The 26,415-nt window shown below is 47.6% G+C and overlaps 1 protein-coding gene across 1 annotated transcript; it reads right to left on the bottom strand.

Annotated features, from left to right (window-relative positions):
* Positions 1–285: 285 nt before the first annotated feature.
* On the bottom strand, positions 286–4,615 carry RCVRN (recoverin). Its single transcript, XM_075348011.1, has 3 exons — positions 4,235–4,615; positions 2,472–2,583; positions 286–401 (listed from the first exon to the last, which is right to left on the bottom strand). Exons 1-3 carry the CDS (start codon positions 4,613–4,615, stop codon positions 286–288), a joined length of 609 nt encoding a protein of 202 aa, XP_075204126.1.
* Between the last annotated feature and the right edge of the window lie 21,800 nt (positions 4,616–26,415).

Genomic DNA, 26,415 nt, shown 5'->3' with positions numbered 1-26,415 from the left:
GTAATTTTTCTTTATGTTTCCGGCATCCTCCTTCTCTTCTGCTCCATTTACAATAAGCTTTTGGCATGACCTTCAGGAATTAAGACGCCTACCGATACAATCCATGGATTATTGCTTAACCTAATTCCGTTCCAGTGAACTCAACGTCGCGGGGCACAAGTTGTAGGAGACGTTTAAGGAGGACGAGTTTTTACGACGAGTCTGTGTCTTCCTGGGTTCGGTGATGATCATGACGACATGGTAATGGGTTGGAGAGTCTTAGATAAGTGGTGATGGACTCCAGGGTTACTGTTTCTTTTCTTTTATTTTCTCCTTGACTTTTTGGGGTTCAAATTGGATCAAGCGCAGGATTTCTTTATTATTTAGGATCCCCTCAATAAATTCTCCTTCTGTGAGTTTATCTGCGAACACAATATCCAAGAGTAGAATTGGTTAAATTCGAGGCCGGTAAGACCAACAGTCAACTTGGCCAACCAAAGCACAAGCATATTATTGGGGGCTTACTTTAAAGGGGTGGAGAGTAGAGTCTTTTCTGATTAGTAGGCCTTGCATGCCTTGTCATCTTGCCGGCCATCGGCTCAGACACTCACTGAACCCAAGTGCCGGTAAGAGGCCAGTAAGACCAACAGTCAACTTGGCCAACCAAAGCACAAACATATTATTTGGGGCTTACTTTAAAGGGGTGGACAGTAGTGTCTTTTCTGATTAGTAGGCCTTGCATGCCTTGTCATCTTGCCGGCCATCGGCTCAGACACTCACTGAACCCAAGTGCCGGTAAGAGGCCGGTAAGACCAACAGTCAACTTGGCCAACCAAAGCACAAACATATTATTTGGGGCTTACTTTAAAGGGGTGGACAGTAGAGCCTTTTCTGATTAGTAGGCTTTGCATGCCTTGTCATCTTGCCGGCCATCGGCTCAGACACTCACTGAACCCAAGTGGCGCTCCAATAAGAAATGGCTGAGTGCCAAGTCCACTGACTTCTACCTCATTGACAATGGGGAAGCACGTGTTCCAGGTGGCACACAATCCAAGGTACAGGTGTTCGAGGAAGACATCCACAATATAATTTGAACAAAGGACCGGCGCTCCATATCTTCTGGAATTTTTAGAATTGATTCCACATTAGAATCACATAATTTTTCCCATCAGATGTGAAAAAGGCTCACTGTTAGCCGAAACGCGTAATTTACGCCTGTATACTAATGTGGAATAAATTCTAAAAAATTCCAGAAGATGTGAAGTGTAGGTCCATTGACAATGGGGGTATGTGAGGGACCTGAACTTTTGTTCCACCATAAAATTTGGCATTCGGAGCAAAGTGTCCCGAATGCCCTATGGGTATGGTTGTAGTCCTCCAAAATGTTGAGACACAATGATCAAGGTTGACATGCCTTGTACGTTACAAAAAGGTACCATTTTAGAGGAATATCCGCTGTGTATTCTTTAAGGGTAGCAGCACCCATGATGGCCATTCTATATTCACGACTATTGATAATCTTCTTGTCATGAGTGTGTCCCACTCAGAGGAGACCTCTGAGTCTTGGACCAGAAGGTCACAATGTCTAATTCTTTAGGTGTTAAGCACTCTTTCCTCTCTGGCTGTCCTTTGTAGTCGTAATCTCAGGTGCAGCTCTTTTGTGATCACTCCTCTTCACTATAAAAAGTCATGTATCTTCCCATCTGATGCCGGTTATAGATTCTCATTCTATGCTGACCACTTTGGAAGGAGCCAATCCCTGGAAGAGCCTGAGGAGTTATGACTATTGCAGCTGTGGTTGTTTAGCTAGAGTTGGGAGTGTTTTCCTTTTTGTGTCTATTTCCCCTTCTGTCTGTCTCCCTTACTTTGTGTTGTATTATTGCAGTGGTGAGACTTGTGCTCTCACCAGTCTACTCACTAGCCAGGGTCAGTTCAGGTTAAGCGAAGGCCTAGGCATATGATGAAGATAGGGATGTTAGTGAGCATAGGGTACAGACTCAGAGAAGTTGTCCCCTCTCCCCTTTCCCTATTTCCAGGGCCTTCCTTCTATACTTTTCCTATTGTTACCCTTGTGCTGCCCTACACGCTGAGCATCTGTACTTTCTGGCGTCACATTGGTGGTCAACTCTACTCTAACAAGATCCAGTCAATCAGCCAATCAAGGATAAGTCTACGATCAAAGAATCATTAAACCCTACAATAATGGACAAAACCCAGGAATCTCACGGCTCGCACATGGTGCCCATTACTCTTGGACATGGTGTCCACCATCACCTAACCCATCAGACAGCCATGTTGATCCATGACTGGCCTCCTCAATGTAGGGTATGATGTTCTGATCAGTTTGTGGACCAATAAAACTGCTATTGACCTTATGGGTTATATCATTGATAAGTCACGTGACTACAAGCTTGAGACCATATTATTGTGTCCCGTGACCTCAAAAGTGAAGAACGTCTACTATTACGTGAATGAACATAGATGAAAGTTACCAGCATCTTTCTTGCCAAAGAAGTCCCATATTTTATTGGTTCTCTTGTCCGGAGTGTTTTCATCATCTGGTAGAAATTTTTGGTCTTCAGCCGTAATCATTTTGAATATGGCCTGAAAAGAAAAGAAAAAAATTGGAAATTTTGTCAGAAAATTATTCAATGTAATGATGCAAAAATTTCCCGAAGTGAAAAAAACATATGTTTTTCAAAAGTTTAAAAATCATTCAAAAAGTTCTTGAAGTTCTTCAATGGGGAAGAAGTTGATTATGTTACAACAAAATGGAAATGTAATATTTTATTTTGTAGAAAACGACATAAAATAAAAATAGGATACAGAATAGAAATGATTATTAACTTGGAAGAAAAGAAGAAAAATGAAAAAAATAAAATAAAATAGGAAAAGCATAAAATAAAACAGTAATGATAAAAATCAACATCAATAAGAATTTTGTAATATCTTTATTACTTTAATTTCCAGAAATTGGATTAATTTCAAATAGACATTTTTTAAAGTATTCATTAATGTTTTTTGTATTTTATTTTAATTAAGTCTGAATTATTAATTAATTATTTTTTTTATTTATTAATTATTCATATATATATATAAATTATTTTAATTAAGTCTAAATTATTAAATTAATTAATTCCTTTATTTACTAATTATTCATATATATTAATTTAAGTCTAAATGATTAATTATTTTATTTATTAATTATTAATTTATCTAAAAAATATTAATTTATAATACTTTTTTAATTACGTCTGCATTTTTAATTCTTTTTCTATTATTATTTAATAAGTATTATTTATTTATCTTAATTATTTTATTTTAATTACTGTAAGTCTGAATTCTTAATTATTCTATTTTAATTATTCAATATTTATTTTAATTATTTATTAATTATTTATTTATCTTAACTATTTTATTTTAATTACCATAAGTCTGAATTCTTAATTATTTAATTATTTTATTTCAATTATTTATTTATTAATTTATTAATGATTTATTTATCTTAATTATTTTAATTACTGTAAGTCTGAATTCTTAATTATTTAATTATTTTATTTCAATTATTCATAATTTATTTATCTTAATTATTTTATTTTAATTATTTATTAATTATTTATTTATCTTAATTATTTTAATTACTGTAAGTCTGAATTCTTAATTATTTTATTTCAATTATTCATTATTTATTTATCTTAATTATTTTATTTTAATTACCATAAGTCTGAATTCTTAATTATTTAATTATTTTATTTCAATTATTTATTTATTAATTTATTAATGATTTATTTATCTTAATTATTTTAATTACCATAAGTCTGAATTCTTAATTATTTAATTATTTTATTTCAATTAATTATTTACTAATTTATCTTAATTATTTGATTTTAAATAAGTCTGAAGTCGGAATTAAGTCTGGATGAGCAATATATTTTATGTACTGCAATTTAATGATAATTGATTGTATAATATTTAACATTTTTCTAATAAATGCGCTTTTAATATTTTACTCAACGATTGTGAAGATCTATCCATTTTTGAAAAATGTATTTCAAATTCTAAGACCAAAATTTTACCTAAATTTTAGAAATGTTTAAATTAAATACATGGGTTTTGGCTAGATTAGGTCTAAAATCTATACTATGAGCCCAAAATATAGAGCATGTTTTCTAAATTTGAGATATTTTTGGCCATCATGGTCTATCGGATCGGTGGGGATCATCTTATGGTGCTAAGAAAGTAAGAAATACCGTACCGTGATGATTTCATGAACTTCTTGCTTGTTGATGGTCCCATTTCCGTCCACATCGTACAAGGAGAAAGCCCACTCTAATTTTTGGTTACTCTTCCCAGAAGAGGTCATATGAAGAGCAATCATGTATTCCTTAAAGTCCAATGTGCCATCGTTGTTGGCATCAAAGCTTCTGAAGACGTGTTGAGCATACGCTTTTGGATCAGCATCGGGAAAGAACTTTGAGTAGATGCTTTCAAACTTAGTGTTGGAGATCCTTCCAGTTGGACACTCCTTCAAGAAGGACTGATACCAAGTACACAACTCCTCCTGACTAAACTTGGTGTTCAACTGAAGTTCTTCCAGAATTTCCTTCGATAGAGCTCCACTTTTGCTATTGCCCATGATGAAGGAAGAACTTTTCTATTGTCCTACAATCCTAAAACGCAAAGACGTAATGTGTACAAGATTCAGCCTCCCTCTAAATCCAGATAAGACGTGTTAGGATTAATGAGGCTTAAGCGTCATGTAGACAATGGTGCTCACTTTGTGACTTCAGAACCGCAATTAAGGTAATTGAGAAAGCAGGCTAACCTCATGATACGAGTCTTACCCACCAATGATACTATGAAGTCTATGGCGTCGGCTGCAATGGTTTATGGAGTCTGAAGCCATTAAGATGGAATCTGACTTTAAGACAGGCTTTTCTTTCCTATGGGATTGGGGTAGTGGCTTATTTAATGCTATATACAACCTGTCTGGTGGCAAATATGGATTTACGGGATGCGTTAGGTACCACCGTCAATGACTTGCCACCGGAAGTGCACACCTCAAATCTCAACATTGATTGTATAGTTGTATTGTAGAGATCTTGGTCATAGTGTGATGGTATCAATTCCTTACCTTGGTGGTTGCCATCCGGTTCACTTTGACTTGGTGGTCACTGATGTCATGAGATTAGGCATATATTTTGGATAAAATTGACTATTAAAGATGAGTGAATCGAATCAAAGCAAATTGAATTTGCTATAAATCTCACAGAAATATTTGGATTCACAAAAATCTGATTTTTTGAGATTTGAGTTGCTAGAATACAGGCAACCGTCAGATTAGATTGTGAATGTTGGTGGACGCCATTTTCAGGTCTCTCCAGAGATGCTCAATTGGGTTCAGGTCAAGAAGAAGGGGCGGTGAAGAATGGTCACAGAGTTGTTCTGAAGCTGCTCCTTTGTTATTTTAGCTGTGTGCTTAGGGTCATCGTCTTGTTGAAAGGTGAACCTTCGGTCAAGTCTGAGGTCCAGAGCATCTGGAAGAGGTTTTCTTCCAGGATATCTCTGTACTTGTCCGCATTCATCTTTCCTTCAATTGCAACTAATCATCCTGTCCCTGCCCCATAGCATGATGCTGCCACCACCATGTTTCACTGTGGGGATTGAATTGGGTAGGTGATGAGCAGGGCCGTCCCTGCCCCCATAGCATGATGCTGCCACCACCATTTTTCACTGTGGGGATTATATTGGGCAGGTTATGAGCAATGCCTGATTTTCTCCACATATACCGCTTAGAATTATCACCAAAAAGGTCTATCTTCATATCATCAGACTAGAGAATCTTATTTTTTATAGTCTGGGAGTCCTTCTTGTGTTTTTTTGCAAACTCTATGTGGGCTTTCATATGTCTTGCACTGAGGAGAGGCTTCCGTCGGCCACTCTGCCATAAAGGCCCGACTGGTGGAGGGCGGCAGCGATAGTTGACTTTGTGGAACTTTCTTCCATCTTCCTACTGCATCTCCGGAGCTCAGACACAGTGATCTTGAGATTCTTCTTTACCTCTCTCATCAAGACTCTTCTCCCACGATTGCTCAGTTTGGCTGGACGGCCAGGTCTAGGAAGACTTCTGGTGGTCCCAAACTTCTTCCATGTAAGGATTATGGAGGCCACTGTGCTCTTAGGAACCTTGACTACTGCAGAAGTACTTTTGTAACCTTGGCCAGATCTGTGCCTTGCCACAATTCTGTGTCTGAGCTCCTTGGGCAGTTCCTTTGGCCTCATGATCCTCATTTGGTATGACATGCAGTGTGAGCTGTGAGGTCTTATATACACAGGTGTGCGCCTTTCCAAATCATGTCCTATCAGTTTAATTACACACAGCTGCACTCCAATGAAGGAGCAGAACCATCTCAAGGGGGATCACAAGGAAATGGACAGCATGTGACTTACACATGAGTGTCTGAGCAAAGGGGTTGAATACTTATGACCATGGGTTATACTGAGCAAAGGGGTTGAATACTTATGACCATGTGATATTTCAGTTTTACTTGTTTAAAACATTTTCAAAAATGTCTACATTTCTGTTTTTGTTCTGCCAAGATGGGGGATGGGAGCAGAGTGTAGATTAATGAGAATTTACCAAATGGCTGCAATGAAACAAAGAGTGAAAAATGTAAAGAGGTCTGAATACTTTCCGTACCCACTGTATATATGATAAGATATGGAGTAATGTTATGTAGGAAAGTATAGTGTAAGGTATATAAGTGTTATAGGTGCAGGTGAAGGGTTAAATCTCCCGGCACCAGACACAGTTGGGATTAGCCTATAGGGGAGGGGCTACTGCTGAGGGAGAGGGACGGTTTCTGTGGTAACGTCAGTTAGGGCCCGGCCTGTGACAGGACCGGACCTCAGGTGTGAGGAGCAGCAGAGCCGCATGACGTGGGTGTCATGAAGAGAGGTAGCAAAGTTTATGTTCAGTAAAACTATGTTTTTTATGATCTTGTGGTGTTCCTCAATGAACAGTGCACCCTCTGGTCCTGGCCGGCCAAAACCATCGACAACATGCGGCCTGCAGAGACGTATTGCCTCCGGCATGTAACACCATACACCCAGCCAGGACCTACATCTTCATGTAGCGTGAAAGGGTGCAGCAGACGATCATTACGTCACCTACAACTACCACCCCGCGCCATGTTACATCCCCCCATGATTCATGATGTTGAGGAGCATCGTATGTCATGATATCATATGAGGCCTAGTCAGTGCCAGAGGCACCAAACAATGAATACTGAAGACAAAAAGACCGGAATCCAAGCGAGAGAGCCAACGGAATATTGGACTGGTTGCTGTGGTGGTCGAACAAGTGAAGGGCGGTGGAGTATAATATTTTTGAAACCCCTCCATTTATTATGCTCAGGTGCCTATAGAGACCTGAGTCTATGATGAACATGTAAACTAGAGTATGATCTCCAGCACTTCAAAGAAGGTTAAAAATATTTATTGAGGTTCTATTAAAAAAGATCCATCGATCATGAAAACAGTGAGGGGGGACACATTAAGAGAAATCCAACATGTTTCAGCTAGTAGAGCCTTATTCAAGGATTGCACTTACATGTCTAATGTGCACACAGATATACTGAAAAGTCTCACTTGGAATGGAAAGGAACCTGGAAACAATTTCCAGTAATTGCTAGTAGAAAAGTCTCTATAGCAAGCACCTGAAAAAATGCATGTATGAAACACCCAAGTAAAGTGAACAGGTGCATATAGGTGCGTGCACAGATAGACAAGAAAAAGGATATACATAAGATAAAAAATACCAAAAATTAGTACAGATAAAAACGAAACATATATATAATACAATACAAAAAATAACATTCAGTTATATTGCAAAATGAGATCCTGCCGAACATTAAGACCTAGGGGTTGGCGTGTAGCTAGTTTAAAAATCCAGTAAGATTCACGATTTAGTATAGTTCTATGATAATCTCCACCTCTGGCTGATTTGAAAACTCTTTCAATACCTTGAAATTTAAAGGCAGAAATATCACCCCTGTGTACATTAATGAAATGTCTTGATACTGCTGATACATTAACAGCTTGCAGATTACAGGCATCAGATAAATGCCTTCTGATGCGCTGTTTTAGTGGACAAATAGTACAACCTACATATTGAATGTTACATTGTATACATTGTATCAGGTAAATGACTCCTGCAGTGTTACAATTAATGTAACTTTTCATAGAAAAATTCTCTTGTGTTACACAGGAATGAAATGTTTTGGATTTGGTCACATATTTACAAGAGAGACATATACTGTGTCCACAATTAAAAAAACCTATACAATTGAGCCATGTAGGTCTTTTGGGAGAAATTTCATTTACCATGCTTGGTGCTAGTAAATTGGATAGTGTAACTGCCTTTTTGGCCACACATTTAATTGTATGAGTTTGTAAAATTTGATTCAGTTTATTGTCTTGCTGTAATAAAGGTGTGTATTTATTAATAATAGTTATGAATTTGTATTGTGGAGAATATGCAGTGGAGAAAACAATATTATGTGTAGTAGATGTATACTTGGATTTATCCAGTAAAAGAGTTGGTCTATCTATTTTGTCAGTAATTGCTATAGCCCTGTTCAGACTCCACTCAGGATATTTTCTTTTTCGGAGTCTATTTTTGATGTTATATGTCTCTTTAATGAAATGTGTTGCATCAGAGCAGTTTCGTTTTGCCCTTATTATCTCTCCTACTGGAATATTTCTTACTACATGGGGAGGATGACAAGATGTAGCCTCTAAAATTGAATTAGCAAATTGAAGTTTATATTTCAGGGAGAATCTTAAAATCCTACAAGATCAGGATACTTACTTATTGCTTAAAGGAGATCCCACGCCATTCTATAAGAAAAAACTGTTTGAACTTTTACAAGAGGGGCTAACAGCAGGTTTTTTCAGTAAAAAGATTTTTGATTATTTACTAGTGGAAACACCGACCATCCCAATTTACCATGCTATGCCCAAAATCCACAAATGTATTTTTCCTCCCCCATTTCGACCGATTATATCAGGTATGGGCTCTTTACATGAACGTTTAGGAGCCTGGGTGGATCATTTACTGCAACCACTTGTTAAACAAATTCCTGGCTACATTAGAGATTCCAAAGCTCTGCTTAAAGACATCACGGAGATCAAATGGGAAAATGACTACAGTTGGCTTACCTGCGATATTATTAGCCTGTATCCCTCCATACCGCATCATGTTGCTTTGGAATCCCTAAAATATTTTTTACACAGGTACAGTACATATTCTTCGGAGTTATGCAATTTTTTGATTTCTTCCGTACACTACTTGCTAACACACAACTATTTTTGCTTCAATAATTCATTTTACCTACAGAGAAAAGGAGTCGGTATGGGAGGTAGATTTCCCCCTCCCTAGCTAACATTGTGGTTGCAGTATTTGAAGAGAATTTTATTTTTCATCCTCAGAACATTTTTCAAGATAAAATAATTTTTTTTGGGCGTTATATTGATGACTGTATCTTTATTTGGAAAGGCACTGTCCTAGAAGCAGAAGCATTTGTTAATCATCTAAATAATAATGTATCCAATCTACAGTTTACATACACTAGTCATAATACCCAAATTAATTTTTTGGATATTAATTTTACAGCCAATAAAGGGAAAATAGAGGTAACAACATATAGAAAAAATACTGATGCTAATTCAATTTTAGAGGCTACATCTTGTCATCCTCCCCATGTAGTAAGAAATATTCCAGTAGGAGAGATAATAAGGGCAAAACGAAACTGCTCTGATGCAACACATTTCATTAAAGAGACATATAACATCAAAAATAGACTCCGAAAAAGAAAATATCCTGAGTGGAGTCTGAACAGGGCTATAGCAATTACTGACAAAATAGATAGACCAACTCTTTTACTGGATAAATCCAAGTATACATCTACTACACATAATATTGTTTTCTCCACTGCATATTCTCCACAATACAAATTCATAACCGGTATTATTAATAAATACACACCTTTATTACAGCAAGACAATAAACTGAATCAAATTTTACAAACTCATACAATTAAATGTGTGGCCAAAAAGGCAGTTACACTATCCAATTTACTAGCACCAAGCATGGTAAATGAAATTTCTCCCAAAAGACCTACATGGCTCAATTGTATAGGTTTTTTTAATTGTGGACACAGTATATGTCTCTCTTGTAAATATGTGACCAAATCCAAAACATTTCATTCCTGTGTAACACAAGAGAATTTTTCTATGAAAAGTTACATTAATTGTAACACTGCAGGAGTCATTTACCTGATACAATGTATACAATGTAACATTCAATATGTAGGTTGTACTATTTGTCCACTAAAACAGCGCATCAGAAGGCATTTATCTGATGCCTGTAATCTGCAAGCTGTTAATGTATCAGCAGTATCAAGACATTTCATTAATGTACACAGGGGTGATATTTCTGCCTTTAAATTTCAAGGTATTGAAAGAGTTTTCAAATCAGCCAGAGGTGGAGATTATCATAGAACTATACTAAATCGTGAATCTTACTGGATTTTTAAACTAGCTACACGCCAACCCCTAGGTCTTAATGTTCGGCAGGATCTCATTTTGCAATATAACTGAATGTTATTTTTTGTATTGTATTATATATATGTTTCGTTTTTATCTGTACTAATTTTTGGTATTTTTTATCTTATGTATATCCTTTTTCTTGTCTATCTGTGCACGCACCTATATGCACCTGTTCACTTTACTTGGGTGTTTCATACATGCATTTTTTCAGGTGCTTGCTATAGAGACTTTTCTACTAGCAATTACTGGAAATTGTTTCCAGGTTCCTTTCCATTCCAAGTGAGACTTTTCAGTATATCTGTGTGCACATTAGACATGTAAGTGCAATCCTTGAATAAGGCTCTACTAGCTGAAACATGTTGGATTTCTCTTAAGGTGTCCCCCCTCACTGTTTTCATGATCGATGGATCTTTTTTAATAGAACCTCAATAAATATTTTTAACCTTCTTTGAAGTGCTGGAGATCATACTCTAGTTTCCTTGTCTGTGTTCTGCCTGAGGCCAGGGCAGCTCCGTGCACCAACACCGATCCTGACCTGGACTTTAGGAAGGGTGAGCTGAACTACTTTTTCTATTTTCTGTTATGATGAACATGTGACGCCCTGGCAAAACCAGGTAGTCACAGAAAGAGTTAATTCTCCTTGGCAACTACACAATCCCCACATAGAAGTACACCAGCCAATCAGGCCCTACTCACCCCCTCCACAGGAAAAAGGGAGGGGGCGAGAGGAGTTAAGTTCAATTGTGCAGTAGTCAGTGAAGTGCTGACAGGGGAAGCTTGGAGCTCCCTGGAAAAGGTGGCAGTCGGGGTTGTAGCCCTGGACTACCAAACTAGGTGGCAGTGAGGGCCACAGGCGACGGAGATCCGGTTGCGGGGATCCTGAGGCGACCGGGACAGGGTTGTAGCCCACCGGTGTCGAGAGTGGTGACTCGTTCGAGGCCATTCGAGCGGACTAGTCCAGACACGAGGGAGACAGACAGAGAGGATGGAAGGAAGGGCCCCTGGCTATACATCTGGGTGTGGGACCTGAAAACACCCGCAAAAGGTGACCGGCCATTTGGCAGGTTGCTTGACAAAAGGACTCTGTGTATTCTTGACCCTCCACATGAGCACAGCCTCATCCAGCACAACGACTACCAACTGTAAGTGCTCTACTTCCTGCCTCCTAAAGACTGCTCCCTGGAACCCCTCACATTACCGTGGACCCCGGGACTACACCTCCCCTACCCGTGGAGGAGATCCCACCTTGCTGCCCACCTGCTCCATTAGCCCCGGGCACCCCCATATCTAGGCAGCGGCGGTGTCACCATCCATCACCGCAACCCACAGGTGGCGTCACAGACAATCTCCCCTGTAAATAACCCCTTTTCACTCGTGGGCGATGGACGGCTGCGCGAGCCCCGGATTTGGCTGCCACTTGAGCCAAAGCCACTGCCCGGATCCGAGTGCCTCAAGCGGCCCCCGGTTCTGATCTGTCCCCCGCCCGTGACAAATGTTTTTTTACATCTTATAAAATTGATGCAATTTGAATTTCACAGCCGATCTTGAGCAAGTTTCTCAAAGGTCCAATTTCGGCAGATACTTACAAATACATATTTTTCATTGACAACAGAGAACTAGAATCATTCATGAAACAAACTGCCCAACTCATCATTTCTCGGCAGAGGAGGAAATTCCTGGCCTGGAGTCGGTAGCTCGGCCAATTTACCATGCTCTAAGCCACAGCTGCGCTCCTCACCACGAGGCTGCCAGCCTAAAAATAAATCTGTGTGAATACTAAATCACTTACATGTCTGTACCTTGACAGCATCCTTGGGTGTAGAGCTCGAATACAAAACTGATAAGCCGCACGTACAAGATACGAGATGCCAGGTTTTTTTCCACCATTGAGTCTATGAGTGGCTTGAACTTGAGGTTGAGTGGACTCATACTCATGCTCATGTCTAGAAGAGAAAAGTTTAGCAGTTCTTACACCCCTGCTACTCTAGGATCTTTAGTAGGCTTCGTTAAGATGGTGGCCAAATGGACAAGTCAAGTGTAGACGACCAAAACCATAACCGGGGAAGCAGGTGACTTTGAACTTAGGGTCTTCTGAGGAATTTTCATCGGGATATTTATATGGCATGGTTGTAATTTATTGTCTTCTAGTCCATGTTATTGACTGAGAGACTTTATGGTCCTAAAAAAGATCTTCAAAGAAAATGAGTAGACATAAATGAGTCAAGGTGAATCAAATGGCCACTCCTCTACTAACCGCTCCTCAATCTCTCCACTTTTGGGCCAGTCTTCCACTCACTAGGTCCCACGAGCCTGCATGAGCCCCGATGAACGTCATTAGCGTCAACTCTGGGTCGGAAGTGCCCACAAGCTCAGAACAAAGACAGGAGAGCCAATTGAAGGACTCACGGTGACAGGACAGGTACGGGGAGGGCCAAGGAGAGGTGGATTTAAGAAGTGAGTTAACCCTTTGATGCAAATTGAATCTTTCATCTAAATTGAACGTATCTGCCTGAAACGAATATCAGGAGATTTACTCCACTCTAATATTGAGGCTTCAAAAACATTTTTCCTAGACATCGAATAGAAGAAGGAACAGAGCAGGAACCTTGAAAACATGATTTTATCAAAGACAATTTTCTCTTGAAAATGTGACTTAGACTCCTTTCAAATGATCTTCAAAAAGTCTGGCGAGCTGGAGCAACGGTAGATTTGATATCAGATAAGACAGGGTTAAGTCAAGGTAGAGTAGAGGTGACAGCTGTCAAGAGGCTTGGCTAGTAGTGCACGCTTCATGGATAGGGTTCGAGTAAGAGGAGACGTGGACACGGTGTCACGGACAGCCAGGGAACCCTGAGGTAATCTTGAGAGGTCCGAAGCCTACGACTCACCCCGGTTTAGAGAGTCATGCAACGAGAGAACCGTTGGGGCCCAGAAGTGGACGAAGGTGTAATGAAGAAGGGGGAATGGAGGCACAGACCCGGCCGCTTGAGGACAAGTTCCAAGATAGCAGAGGACAGGTCGAGAAAGAGGACCCCAGAAACAATAGAATCAAAACCTTGAGGAGTAAGGACACGTCTGTCATAACGGTGTGAAGGATAAACTGAACAAGTTTGGTTGCCAAGTGAACTCTGATGTTGCGTGGGTTACTATTTCGTCTACGACAAGGACCAGCTGCGGGGTGATGTAAACCAACCTCAAGAAACAAGTAAGTGCTATGGACCCCAGCCAAAGTCACACCTTTATACGGAGTCTCTTTGGCAAAGCAGCATGGTGCCCATAAGGCCTGGTGTCCATTCCTCTCTTTAAGTGGCGCTGTGAGCAGGGCCGTTCCTGACACAACCATCAAGGAAGGGCTGCAGGCAAGATGCCTAAGACCAAAGGACTAAAGACCTTTAAAACAAAGATGGCAGGACATGGTCTGGGACCATAAGCAAGCCCCACCCATCGTGGGTGGTACAGAGGAAAAAAATTGCAAAGCTGAGCTCCGTGTGCTCGAAAGTTGGGGAGTAAGCAATGCCCCGTTTTTGGTGGTTCCCACCTCCGGTGAGTGTACAGAAAATAGAGAGCCTGCCATTCCCAAGAAGTAGATGAGGATTGAGCGGTGGCTCTGAAGAAATGGATGTAGGAGCCAGAAGACACCCCACCCTAGGTGAAATGGAAGTGGAGAATTGTCAGTGTCATGGACATGACACTGCCAATGGAGGATGTGTGGCGCCCTGGACAAGCCAGGTCATCACAGGTACTGCAACAACACACCCCACACCCCGGCTAGGCACACCAAAGTCAGACAAAAATCCTTGTTGCCTCCCTCCAGGGGCTGATGTCCACATCAGGGGGTGGAGCCAGGTGGTTGGCCCCACCCACCGAGGAGTTCACAGATCTGGAGGCGGGAAAAGGAAGCGAGATCAGTTTGGAGAGTTAAAGAGGGAAGTGGTAGTAGAGCAGACTGACCGTGTCCGGGTGCGTGGCCCGGGCACATACAGCCATACAGCAAGGTTGGCAGACGGTGGTGACCGTCTGCAGGAGAGGCTGATTGACGTGAACCGTAAGGACCGGGGACGGGCTGTGGCCCGCCGGTACCAGATCGGGGAGTGAAGAGAAGCCAGCACCATTCGGCAGGGCCTACGGACCCCGACCAGGCTTGGAGTCGCCGTAAAACCGGTCAAATCGAAGGGAACCTCTGGGGTTTCCCAGCAGTCAAGACCCGATTGAAGGCAACTGCTCAAACCGTGAAGGGAAATACAGTCACCTCCGAAGCTACAGTTCCCAGGGCCAGAGCCTGCGGGCAAAAGGGGCTCCCTCAGCATCCATCCAAGCTGGGGAGCGGGTTACCGGTGGGAAGCCACCAGAACCGAGAACATAACACAGGTGCAGGGAAAGGTAGTCACCGCCAACCTACCGGGAGAAGAACCACCGCAGCCGTCTGTGGGACCCGTCCATCCAGCCGTTTGTTTTACCGGAGACTTTGCATTCATCATTGGCTGAGTGAGTACCACCGTGCCGTGCGGCACCGCGCTGCCCCCGCGACCCTGCACCTTACCAGGCCCCGTAACCCACCTGCCATTCCTCCCTCACCGGGCCCCGGGACAACCAACCCCCCTACCCACGGAGGGGAAAAACAACATCCAAGCTGCTCCCTGTCATCGCTCCCGGGATTCCCGTCCAGAGCAGCGGTGGTGTCACAACCTCACCACAACCGTGGGTGGCGTCACGGACAATAAATCCCCAAAACCATTCCCCTTTTCACTCACGGGCGAGGAGCGCCGCTCGAGTCCCCGGATCCGGCCCACCGCTCGAGCCACCGAGCAGCAAGCGAAGCAGCAGCAGTGCCGGACCCGAGCGTGGTGAGCGCAGCGTCCCCTCCTCCGCCCGCGACAGATGCAGCTGCCGCCGAGCCATACACTCACAAGAATGAAACCCAGCAAGCCCAGGTGCAGTGGCTGGTGAGTAACCTGGAGGGACGCAGTCTTGCGGAGGCTGAATGTTGGTGGGCCAGGAGAAAATGGGGTATGGACCTGGATCAGTCACCGTCAAAGTACCAGAAGTTGGCCATGACTGGGAAGGTGGCCTATTTCGGCTTGCTGTATGTGTGACGCCCTGGCCTATCAGGTCGTAACAGGGTATTGTGCAACTTGCCATTCTGCACAGTATCCACCCTCCTTGGTTACGGGTCCTGGTCCTTTGGTATTGCTAACAGCTTGGCCAATCAAAAATCCTAGGGACACTTCCCACTTTAACCTACCAGACTTACCATTGGGGGCCTGAAGGGAATAGGGCCGCCCACATGGGAGGTTGGTGAGGGAGAAGTGAGGAAAGTGACAGTTGAGAGTGGAGTGTTGAGTCCTGAAGAGTGAAGGGAGAGGACGTAGAGTGGTGACTCTGGGGAGGAGAGGCCATGGAGGAGAGCTCATGTGTACTAGGTGGCAGACGTTGGTCTGGGCCTGGTAGGAGCTGGAACCCCAGTCGCAGGGGATAGTGTCAGGGGGCACGGACAGCCGAGGAGGGCAGCTGGTGGCCTTGAGCTATCACCGGGCAGGGGCCAGGGCATGATGGGGTACATGGACCCTAGGCCGGAAAGTAGCTTCACGCGTTCCGGTAATTTATCCGGCGGAGGTGAAGACTTCAAGTGTCATCCCTAACCCACTCCAAATCGCACCGATGGGATAGGACTTTCCCAATACAGTCCAAAGAAATCCTACGCGTGAACCCTGAGAGCAGGCTCACTCCGTTAGCCATATGGGTGAGCGGGACCCGAAGAGTTTTATACCCATGGGTCCAACACAGACAGAGGTGCCAAGGACAGGGCCACAGACCAACAGGAACACCAAGGGCACGGACCCAAGCGTACGCCCTACAAGCTGCAGTGGTGCTCAGAATTCTGGTTTACAAGCTGTCGTGGTTATAACCTGGACTGAGTGAGTACACTGAAAGCCGCTGTTCCTGTGGCGCCCTGGACAAGCCAGGGGCCACAGAGAACAACACCTACACAACCCACACTCCCGGTCAGGCACACCAAAGTCAGACAAAAAACCTTGTTGCCTTCCTCCAGGGGCTGATGTCCACTCCAGGGGGGTGGGCCAGGCGGTTGGGCCCGCCCACCGAGGAGTACACAGTCCTGGAGGCGGGAAAAGTGAGCAGATCAGTTTGAGAGTGGAAAGTGGAAGGAAGGAAGGTGGTAGTAGAGCAGACTGAAGTTGGCCCGGGTGTGTGGCCCGGACAGATCAGCAAGGTTGGCAGACGGTGGTGACCGTCTGCAGGAGTGGCCTATTGGAGCTGCCGTAAGGACCGTGGACGGGCGGTGGCCCGGCAGTACCGGACCGGTGCGCAAAGAGAAGCCAGCACCATCCGGCAGGGGCTTACGGACCCCGGCAAGGCTAGGAGTCGCCGTGAATTTGCCAAATCCGTTAGCGAAGGGAACCTCCTGGGTTTCCCAGCAGCCAAATCCCGACAGAAGGCAACCGTCCAACCGAGAGAGGGAAACACAGTCATCGCCAAGGCTAAAGTTCCCAGGGCCAGAGCCTGCGGGCAAAAGGGGCTCCTTCAGCCTCCATCCAAGCTGGGGAGCGGGTTACCGGTGGGAACCCATTGGAACCGTTACACTACATAGGTGCAGGGAAAGGCAGTCACCATCAACCTGCCGGGAGGAACAACACCGCAGCCGTCTGTGGGACCCGTCCATCCAGCCGAGTGTTTTACCGAGAACTGTGTCCTCATCATTGGCTGAGTGAGTACCACCGTGCCGTGCGGCACAGCGCTGCCCCCGCGACCCTGCACCTCGCCAGGCCCTGTAACCCGCCTGCCATCCATCCCTACTCCATCACCGGGCCCCGGGACAACCAACCCCCTACCCACGGAGGGGAGAACTAACATCAAAGCTGCTCCCTGTCACCGCTCCTGGGATCCCCGTCCAGAGCAGCGGTGGTGTCACCAACTTCACCACAACCGTGGGTGGCGTCACGGACAATCTCAAATCCCCACAATCCAATCCCCACCCTTTTCACTCACGGGCGAGGAGCGCCGCTTGAGTCCCCGGGATCCGGCCCAACGCTCGAGCCACCACCGAGCAGCCGCAGCAGCCACGGCCGGACCCGAGCAGTGGGAGAGCGCAGCGTCCCCTCCTCCGCCCGCGACAACTTGGCGTCACGAACAGGATCCTACCGCTCTGCCGTCTGGTAGAGGTGCGCCTTGTTACCGCCGGAGGTGTCCGGCCGGAAAATTTGAGAAGCCGCCATCTTGGGCGCGAAAAGTTTCCGCTCGAGCATCTCCTCGAGTAGTGGAGGTGCGAAGGCCAAAACCCCGCCTCTGTAGAGGAGGAGCCGGAAAGAGACTAAGGGGGACAGAAACAAGATGTCTGCGCCCTACGGAGCCGCTGGAGTAGCGGCGGACGCAGTCGTGGGAGCACCCGTAGATGGGAATGGGCCTGCCCAGGGTCCGGCCGCGCTGGCGGGGGGCGTCGCGGCCCCAGCTCTCGCTCAGGTGATGCCGTTCTCTTTGCCCTATGTGCCCGCAGCTGCCTGGCTACTGCAGTACGATGGGAAACCTGATGCCTTGCAGGTTTTCCGGAAAAAGCTTAGTCCGCTGCTAGAACTGTACCCCCTGACTGATAAGCAACGTGCAGCGCTAGTGCTGGGGCAGCTAACCGGCGCGGCTGAGCAAGAGGCGGAGACCTGGGCCGAGGGGGACCGGTCCTCTGTAGCCACCATCTTTGAGAAGCTGCAGACTGCATTTGAGACCCGTACCGAGGCGGAGTTGCGGATGCAGTTCTATCAATGCCGGCAACGGCCCGCAGATAGCATTCGGGACTATGCCTTGCGCCTGCAAACCGCGCTCCGCACACTGAAGCGGGTGGACACCATCCACAGTGTGGACAGTAACAAAATGTTAATAGAGCAGTTTGTGCAGGGGATGAGGTCCTCAGAGGACCGCAAACAACTTCGGCTGTGGGCCCTAGAACACCCTGATGTGGACTTTGCCGTATTAAAGGAACGGGCCATCAAAGCTCTGCAACCCCCCGCATCTGAAGCCCCTGAGCCAGCCCCGTGGCCAGTTGAGACTGCTCCCGTTGTGGTGGCCCCTACCCCATCAGCACCTCCAGTGCCTGCAGCCCCAAGCGGAACGATGGAAGAACTCGCTGCTCAAGTTCGCCGCATGGATAGGGACCTCGCTAAGATCCTCGCCGCACTCAGGCCTTCGACCAGATCCCAGGCCCCGGCGAAGATGCAGCTCGCCGACAGCCCTGAGGACGTCCCCTGGATGCAGCGGAGAATGGCCAATGACTCACGGTATGGACCCCCAATCTGTTACAGGTGCAGTAAACCCGGCCACTACTCCCGACGGTGTCCGTTAAACGAGCAACCCCTGGGGCCACGGGCCAATCCTCAGGAGTAGAACCGCATGGCCCCCCAGACTGGCGGGACCGGTACATCGGGGCACGGCCCATCATCCCCGTGGCTGTGGACGGCATACCGGTGATGGCTCTCCTGGACACTGGATCACAGGTAACCACCATACCATACACCTTATACCAGCGGTATTGGGGGACAGACGAGCTGGCTCCCCCAGATGCCAGTATGACACTGATTGCTGCTGATGGACTCCCATTGACCCAAGTGGGGTACAAGCAAGTGGCCATGACTGTGGGACGAGCTGAACTGCAACACCAGGGTATGATTGTGTTAATGAATGAACCCAGTGATCATAACCCGAAGGTAGTGCTAGGGACTAACGTGATGGAGCACTGTATGAGTGTCGGGGAGCCGACAGAGAGCTGTGCAGCGTGAGATCCGAGCCCTGATGTATCGCCAGCATGTAAACTCAACAGGAGGGGAGATTGGTGGAGTGAGGGTGATGGATGTTGCCCCGTTGATTGTGCCTCCCAGGAGCGAGATGATGATTTGGTGTAGGGCAGCGGTAGGGCCTCAGGGGCGTGACTACCCTGCCATGATAGAGCCCATGCCCTCTGAACACTGGCCCACAGTAATGGCCGCCTGAGGGGTGGTAGACGTAAAGAAGGGGAGAGTGCCCGTGAGGGTGCTGAACTGCGGGGAGGAAGAAGTCAGGCTTCCCCAATATGCTACACTTGCTAAGTTGCTCACCCTGGATCCCCACACCATCCGCGAGGCCGTTCCCCCAACCTCACCACCTACTGCCGCACTCACCCATCACCAGGGGAGTTAGACGAGTGGCACCAACAGCTACATGTAGGCACTGACGATACCCCTACACATCACAAGGAAGGGGTATACAGGGTGGTAGGGGAGTATGAGCGAGTTTTTAGCAAACATCACCTAGACTTTGGGCAGATTAAAGGGGTCCAACACCATATCCCCACCGGTGAGCACCCCCCTATCAAAGAGAGGTACAGGCCTATTCCCCCTGCACACTACCAATGTGCCAAGGACATGTTGAGGAACATGAAGGAGGCAGGGGTTATTCGGGACAGCTGTAGTCCCTGGGCCGCCCCGTTGGTACTGGTTAAGAAGAAGGATGGCACCATGCGGATGTGTGTGGACTACCGGAAGATTAACCAGATAATGCATAAGGACGCTTACCCTCTGCCCCGTATTGAGGAATCTCTGGCTGCACTGAGAACCGCTAACTACTTTTCCACCCTTGACCTCACCAGTGGGTACTGGCAGGTGGCTGTGGCGCCAGAAGACCGAGAGAAGACTGCCTTCACCACCCCTATGGGACTCTGCGAATTCAATAGTATGCCTTTCGGGCTGTGCAATGCCCCTGGAACCTTCCAGCGGCTGATGGAGTGCTGTCTGGGGCATCTAAATTTTGAAACCGTCCTGCTGTACCTGGATGATGTGATTGTGTACTCCCAGACATATGAAGCCCACCTGGAGCACCTGGCCGAGGTGTTCGCGTCCCTTGCAAAATATGGGATGAAGTTGAAGCCCTCAAAGTGTCATCTGCTGAAACCCAGAGTGCAGTACCTAGGGCATGTGGTCAGTACAGAGGGTGTCGCCCCTGACCCTGAGAAGATCTCCGCCATCCAGGACTGGCCGACGCCGACCACGGTGAGAGAGGTGAGGCAGTTCCTAGGCCTAGTGGGGTATTACCGTCGCTTCATCAAGGGGTACACGAAGATGGCTGACCCCATGCAAGACCTCCTCGTGGGACAGACTAAAGGTGGAAGACCCCTAGGAACCCCATTGGTGTGAGAAGAAAGGCATGAGGAATCCTTCCGTCAGCTGAGAGTGGCCCTGACCGGAGAAGAAATCCTAGCATACCCTGATTACAACCACCCCTTCATCCTTTACACCGATGCCAGCAATGTAGGCTTAGGGGCAGTCCTATCCCAGGTCCAAGACGGAAAAGAAAAAGTGATTGCTTATGCTAGCCGAAGGCTTCGACCGACTGAGAGGAACCCTGAGAACTACAGCTCCTTCAAGCTTGAACTCCTGGCACTGGTGTGGGCCATCACCGAGCGGTTCCGCCATTACCTGGCAGCGGCTAAGTTTACCGCTTTCACGGATAATAACTCGCTGACCCACCTGGACACAGCCAAGTACAGGGCCGGCCGTGCCAATGTTAATGCCAACGCACTCTCTCGGATGCCCCACCTGTTGGAAGAAGGGCCTGAGGATGACGACCTCGAAGAGATTGAGTTGCCCGCATTTCATCAGCCACCGACTGAGAAGGTGCATGTCCATCAACAACGGGTAAACCTAGACCCGCTGCCCAGTCAGGAGTGGCAAGAAGCCCTGGACTAGGCACCCCCTGTCCGCCTAGTCAAGATCTTGGTGGAACAGGGCGCTGCTGGGATAGACCCTGCCGCCCCAGCTGAAGGCCAACGCCTGTGGTGGGAACGGACCCGGCTGTATCTGCACCAGGGGAAGTTGTACCGTGAGCTGATTAACCCGAAGACCCATGAGAAGATCCGCCAGTTGGTGATTCCCCAAAGCTAACGTGCCCACCGTCCTGCAAGCATACCATGATGGTGCTGGACACTTCGGATGGAAGAAACTAGAGATGCTGTTGAGAGAGCGGTTCTATTGGAGTGGAATGCGGGAATCTGTAGAGGCCTGGTGCCGAGAGTGTGGCCCTTGCACGCTGAGAAGGAAGGACGAGGCCAGCCAGAAGGCGCCCCTACACCCGATCGTTACACATCAACCGCTGGAGCTGGTTGCCCTGGACCATGTAAAGCTCACCCCCAGCCGAAGTGGGTACACCTACGCTCTAACCATTGTAGACCACTATTCAAGGTTCATGGTGGTTGTCCCAGTCAAAGACCTAACCGGCCGTACCGCCGCTAGAGTGTTCCAGGCTTATTTCTGCCGACCACATGGATACCCTGAGAAGGTGCTTACTGACCAAGGCCCGGCCTTCGAAGCGGAGGTATTCCATGAATTTTGTCAGTTGTACGGCTGCAAGAAAATCTGGACCACGCCTTACCATGCCCAAACCAACGGCATGTGTCAAAAGATGAACCACCTGGTCCTGGGCCTCCTCAAGACGTTGCCGCTAGAAGAGCGGAACCTGTGGCCGGAGAAACTACCTGACTTGGTCGATATGTACGACAATATCCCTTCCAGTTCAACGAAATGCACCCCAGCATACCTGATGAGGGCACGCCCCGGTCGGCTACCGGTGGATCTGGACATGGGATTGGAAGCCCCAGAAGCATTCCCTTCGACAGCTGAATGGGACACTCGACGGAGGGTGCAGTATCGACAAATTCAGGAGTATGTTGAGAAGAACTTGAGTCGGAGTCGGGAACAACAGGAGCAGCACTTCAACCAGAAGGCGTCTGCTGGCCCTTTCCAGCCTGGAGATGTAGTGCTGAAGCGAAAGAGGAAGACCCACAAGCTGGATGATCAATGGGAGCAGACCCCATATGTCATACAGCCCACAGGATGGGAAGATGGGAAGGCCTACCAGATCAGTCGTGACCAAGGGGGCACTTTGGCCACGGTTTCCCGGGGCCATCTAAAGAGGTGCCCACCAGCATTGAGGGCAGCAGCTGAAGCTCCGGTTCCTAGACCGGCGGAGAAGGCAAAAGAGGTAATCCACACCGTGATGGGTGACTTCCCAGCAGACTGGCCTACACAGAACGGCATGGTGATTCTTCCAGTGATACTGTTCCCACAACCCGTGGATGAGGAAGTAATGGAAGTGGTCAACCATGAGCCAGTGCCCAGGGATGAACCTGTACCCAGCTCCCCTATGCCTCCGCCTGCCCCACACGGTAGCAGGGAAGAGGAACTGATTGTTCCCTCTGTCCCACTGCCTGTCCCCACTGATACCGGACCCCGGAGGTCCACTCGTCCTAACCTAGGTAGACCCCCACTTAGGTACAGGGAAACTACTCTTTAAAGGGGGGGGAAATTGTGTCTGTATGTGTTAAAAGTACCGTTTAAAAGAATGACAAGTAGATGATTAACCGAAGATTTACCTGATTGTCAGCCTGATTGAGACCGGTCGTTGCCGCCACCGTTGTCCCCGTGGGGACTGCTTACAAGTTTTGCATAAGGGACTCCTTATGGACAAGCCTGAGAACTAGCAAGGCAACCACAAACTTGTGGCTTGTAAATAATTATGTTTGTGGCTTTCACCGTTGCCGCCTCCGGAGAGGCAGATTGGAGGAAGGGCCCGCAGTGGAGCAGGCTGGGGCCCAGCCACCACCGGAACCGGTGGCGATCCTCTGGGGGTTTCAGAGGGTTCCCCATTGACGTGGGTCCCCTGAGAAGGACAGAACCCGCTCGGGTAACTTGTGCTGGACTGGGGTCAAGGGGTGCTGCCTGTTTGCTTAGGGGCAATATCAGGGCCAGGTTACTTGGGTGGGAGAGAGCGGAAGCCGTTACCGTTTGCAACGTTTCAGTAAGAGTACCTCCCGATGTGGGAAGATGTTATTATGCTTATAATATGTTACCGTTTTATCTTTTCCAGTTTGTGAAAATAAAACCGGTGATGGACGGGCAGCCCGCGGACGGTCTGCATTTTACTAAGGGGGAATGTGGCGCCCTGGACAAGCCAGGGGCCACAGAGAACAACACCTACACAACCCACACTCCCGGTCAGGCACACCGAAGTCAGACAAAAAACCTTGTTGCCTTCCTCCAGGGGCTGATGTCCACACCAGGGGGGTGGGCCAGGCGGTTGGGCCCGCCCACCGAGGAGTACACAGTCCTGGAGGCAGGAAAAGTGAGCAGATCAGTTTGAGAGTGGAAAGTGGAAGGAAGAAAAGTGGTAGTACAGCAGACTGAAGTTGGTCCGGGTGTGTGGCCCGGATGGATCAGCAAGGTTGGCAGATGGTGGTGACCGTCTGCAGGAGTGGCCTATTGGAGCTGCCGTAAGGACCGTGGACGGGCGGTGGCCCGGCGGTACCGGACCGGTGCGCAAAGAGAAGCCAGCACCATCTGGCAGGGGCTTACGGACCCCGGCAAGGCTAGGAGTCGCCGTGAATTTGCCAAATCCGTTAGCGAAGGGAACCTCCTGGGTTTCCCAGCAGCCAAGTCCCGACAGAAGGCAACCGTCCAACCGAGAGAGGGAAACACAGTCACCGCCAAGGCTAAAGTTCCCAGGGCCAGAGCCTGTGGGCAAAAAGGGCTCCTCCAGCCCATATCCAAGCTGGGGAGCGGGTTACCGGTGGGAACCCATTGGAACCGTTACACTACATAGGTGCAGGGAAAGGCAGTCACCATCAACCTGCCGGGAGGAACAACACCGCAGCCGTCTGTGGGACCCGTCCATCCAGCCGAGTGTTTTACCGAGAACTGTGTCCTCATCATTGGCTGAGTGAGTACCACCATGCCGTGCGGCACAGCGCTGCCCCCCGCGACCCTGCACCTCGCCAGGCCCCGTAACCCGCCTGCCATCCATCCCTACTCCATCACCGGGCCCCGGGACAACCAACCCCCTACCCACGGAGGGGCGAACTAACATCAAAGCTGCTCCCTGTCACCGCTCCCGGGATCCCTGTCCAGAGCAGCGGTGGTGTCACCAACTTCACTACAACCGTGGGTGGCGTCACAGACAATCTCAAATCCCCACAATCCAATCCCCACCCTTTTCACTCACGGGCGAGGAGCGCCGCTCGAGTCCCCGGGATCCGGCCCACCGCTCGAGCCACCACCGAGCAGCCGCAGCAGCCGCGGCCGGACTCGAGCAGTGGGAGAGCGCAGCTTCCCCTCCTCCGCCCGCGACATTCCTATTCCCTACGGCACGCAAACACCACACTATCACCAGGGACACGAATCCCCTACCCACGGAGGGGTTAAACATCAGGCTGCCGCACCATCGTCACCAGGCTCCCCAACCGCAGCAGGGGTTCCTCACGTTACCACACACCATGGGTGACGTCACGAACATTCTATCCCCCCTGTACATAGTCCCCCTTGCATCGAGTGGTCGTGCGACTCCCGGGTCCGGAGACCCCTCGAGCCAACGCGGGTCCGGATCGGAGCAGCAGCCTGGCTGCTGGTGCGGGGGCAGCACACATTGTGCAGGTACATACTAGAGACTGGGTGGTTGTTGAGTGAGATTCGGTGGAAGAGGGACAGCAGCTTTGGCCAGACAGTCTCTCTGCAGAAAAACTTTTCGTGGCCTTCTTAAAGCTGGAGAACCCCTGTGTATGTGGCCAGTGTGATGTGAGGAGAGGTCTGAAGCCTATAGCTCACCCTGCCGGGCTTAGAAAGTCATGTGATCTGAGAACAGGGCCAAGAAGCAGACAAAGGTGTGAGGAAGAGGGGGAAACGGAGACACAGACCCTGCAGCTTGAGGACAAGTTCCAAGAGTACCCCAGAAACAGTAGAATCAGAACTGTGAGTAGGAGGCCATGGTGTGAAGATAGACTGAACAAGTTTGGTTGCCAAGTGAACTCTGCTGTTGTGTGGGTTACTATTTCTTCTACGACGAGGACCGGCAGCATGGTGATGGACAACAGCCTGAAGAAACCAGTGCCATTCACCCCACCCAAAGTCACCTCTGTTCATGAAGTCTCCTTGGTGAAGGAGCACGGTGCCCATATGGCCTGGTATGCGTCCCTTCCTTCAGCTGGATATGATGTATTACCCAAGGGACCTAAAATGACCACATCATGGAAAGATCAAGACATAGGTCTCAAGATAACCAGGAACCTGATGACTGAAGGCAGCAAGGAGAAGCCTGAAGACCATGAGTGATGTGGTAACCCAACAAAACTGATCTTATCACCTTCTGTAAAAAGTCCTACTGACCATGAAGCTGCCGCACACAATATGGAGTCCATGGAGAGAACATCTTCTCTCGCTTCTCACAGGTCTTTGGCCATGAAGGAGTGAACACCGTCATGAACTACTAAAAAGCACATAAAAACCCTAAAAGCATCTCCAGAATAATGGATGGAGATTTTCCGAGTAACGGAAAAGACAGAAAATTACAACAATCATCATTGTTCCGAACCAAATCAAGCCCTCACCGGGAACGGTTGTTTCCGCGTCTGGTAACAATTGACTTGTTGATTGGCGCCTAGAACGTCTCCATTAGAGCTATTCACAACGCGAGGCTCCGAAAACTCTCGTCTTTCCGTGATTGTCGCTTTTCAAAAACAAAAATGGAAACTGTACAAATATAGAGACTTCATGTGTATTCCGAGAACCAAACAACTCATCATTGCCCTTCCCAGAAAGGGTCTTCTCACTCAGCAGCAGTTTGTGCTCCAGAGCGGCTGTTCCTTCAGAGAAGGAATTGCAATGTCCTACAGGGGCGCCATTATTTATTCACTCGGTATTTGTGCAATTGTTGTTTTTGTGTCTCTGGATGATGGGGATGAGGATGTTGCGCAGGATTAATGTCATCCTGCGCTGCGGAGCTGATGTAACCTGCAGCCTGGGTGTG

This window comes from Anomaloglossus baeobatrachus, chromosome 5 (genome assembly GCF_048569485.1).
Source record: "Anomaloglossus baeobatrachus isolate aAnoBae1 chromosome 5, aAnoBae1.hap1, whole genome shotgun sequence".
In the NCBI taxonomy this organism is placed as follows: Eukaryota; Metazoa; Chordata; class Amphibia; order Anura; family Aromobatidae; genus Anomaloglossus; species Anomaloglossus baeobatrachus.
Note: the sequence above shows the minus strand (reverse complement) of the source record. Positions and strands in the feature narration are given on the sequence as shown.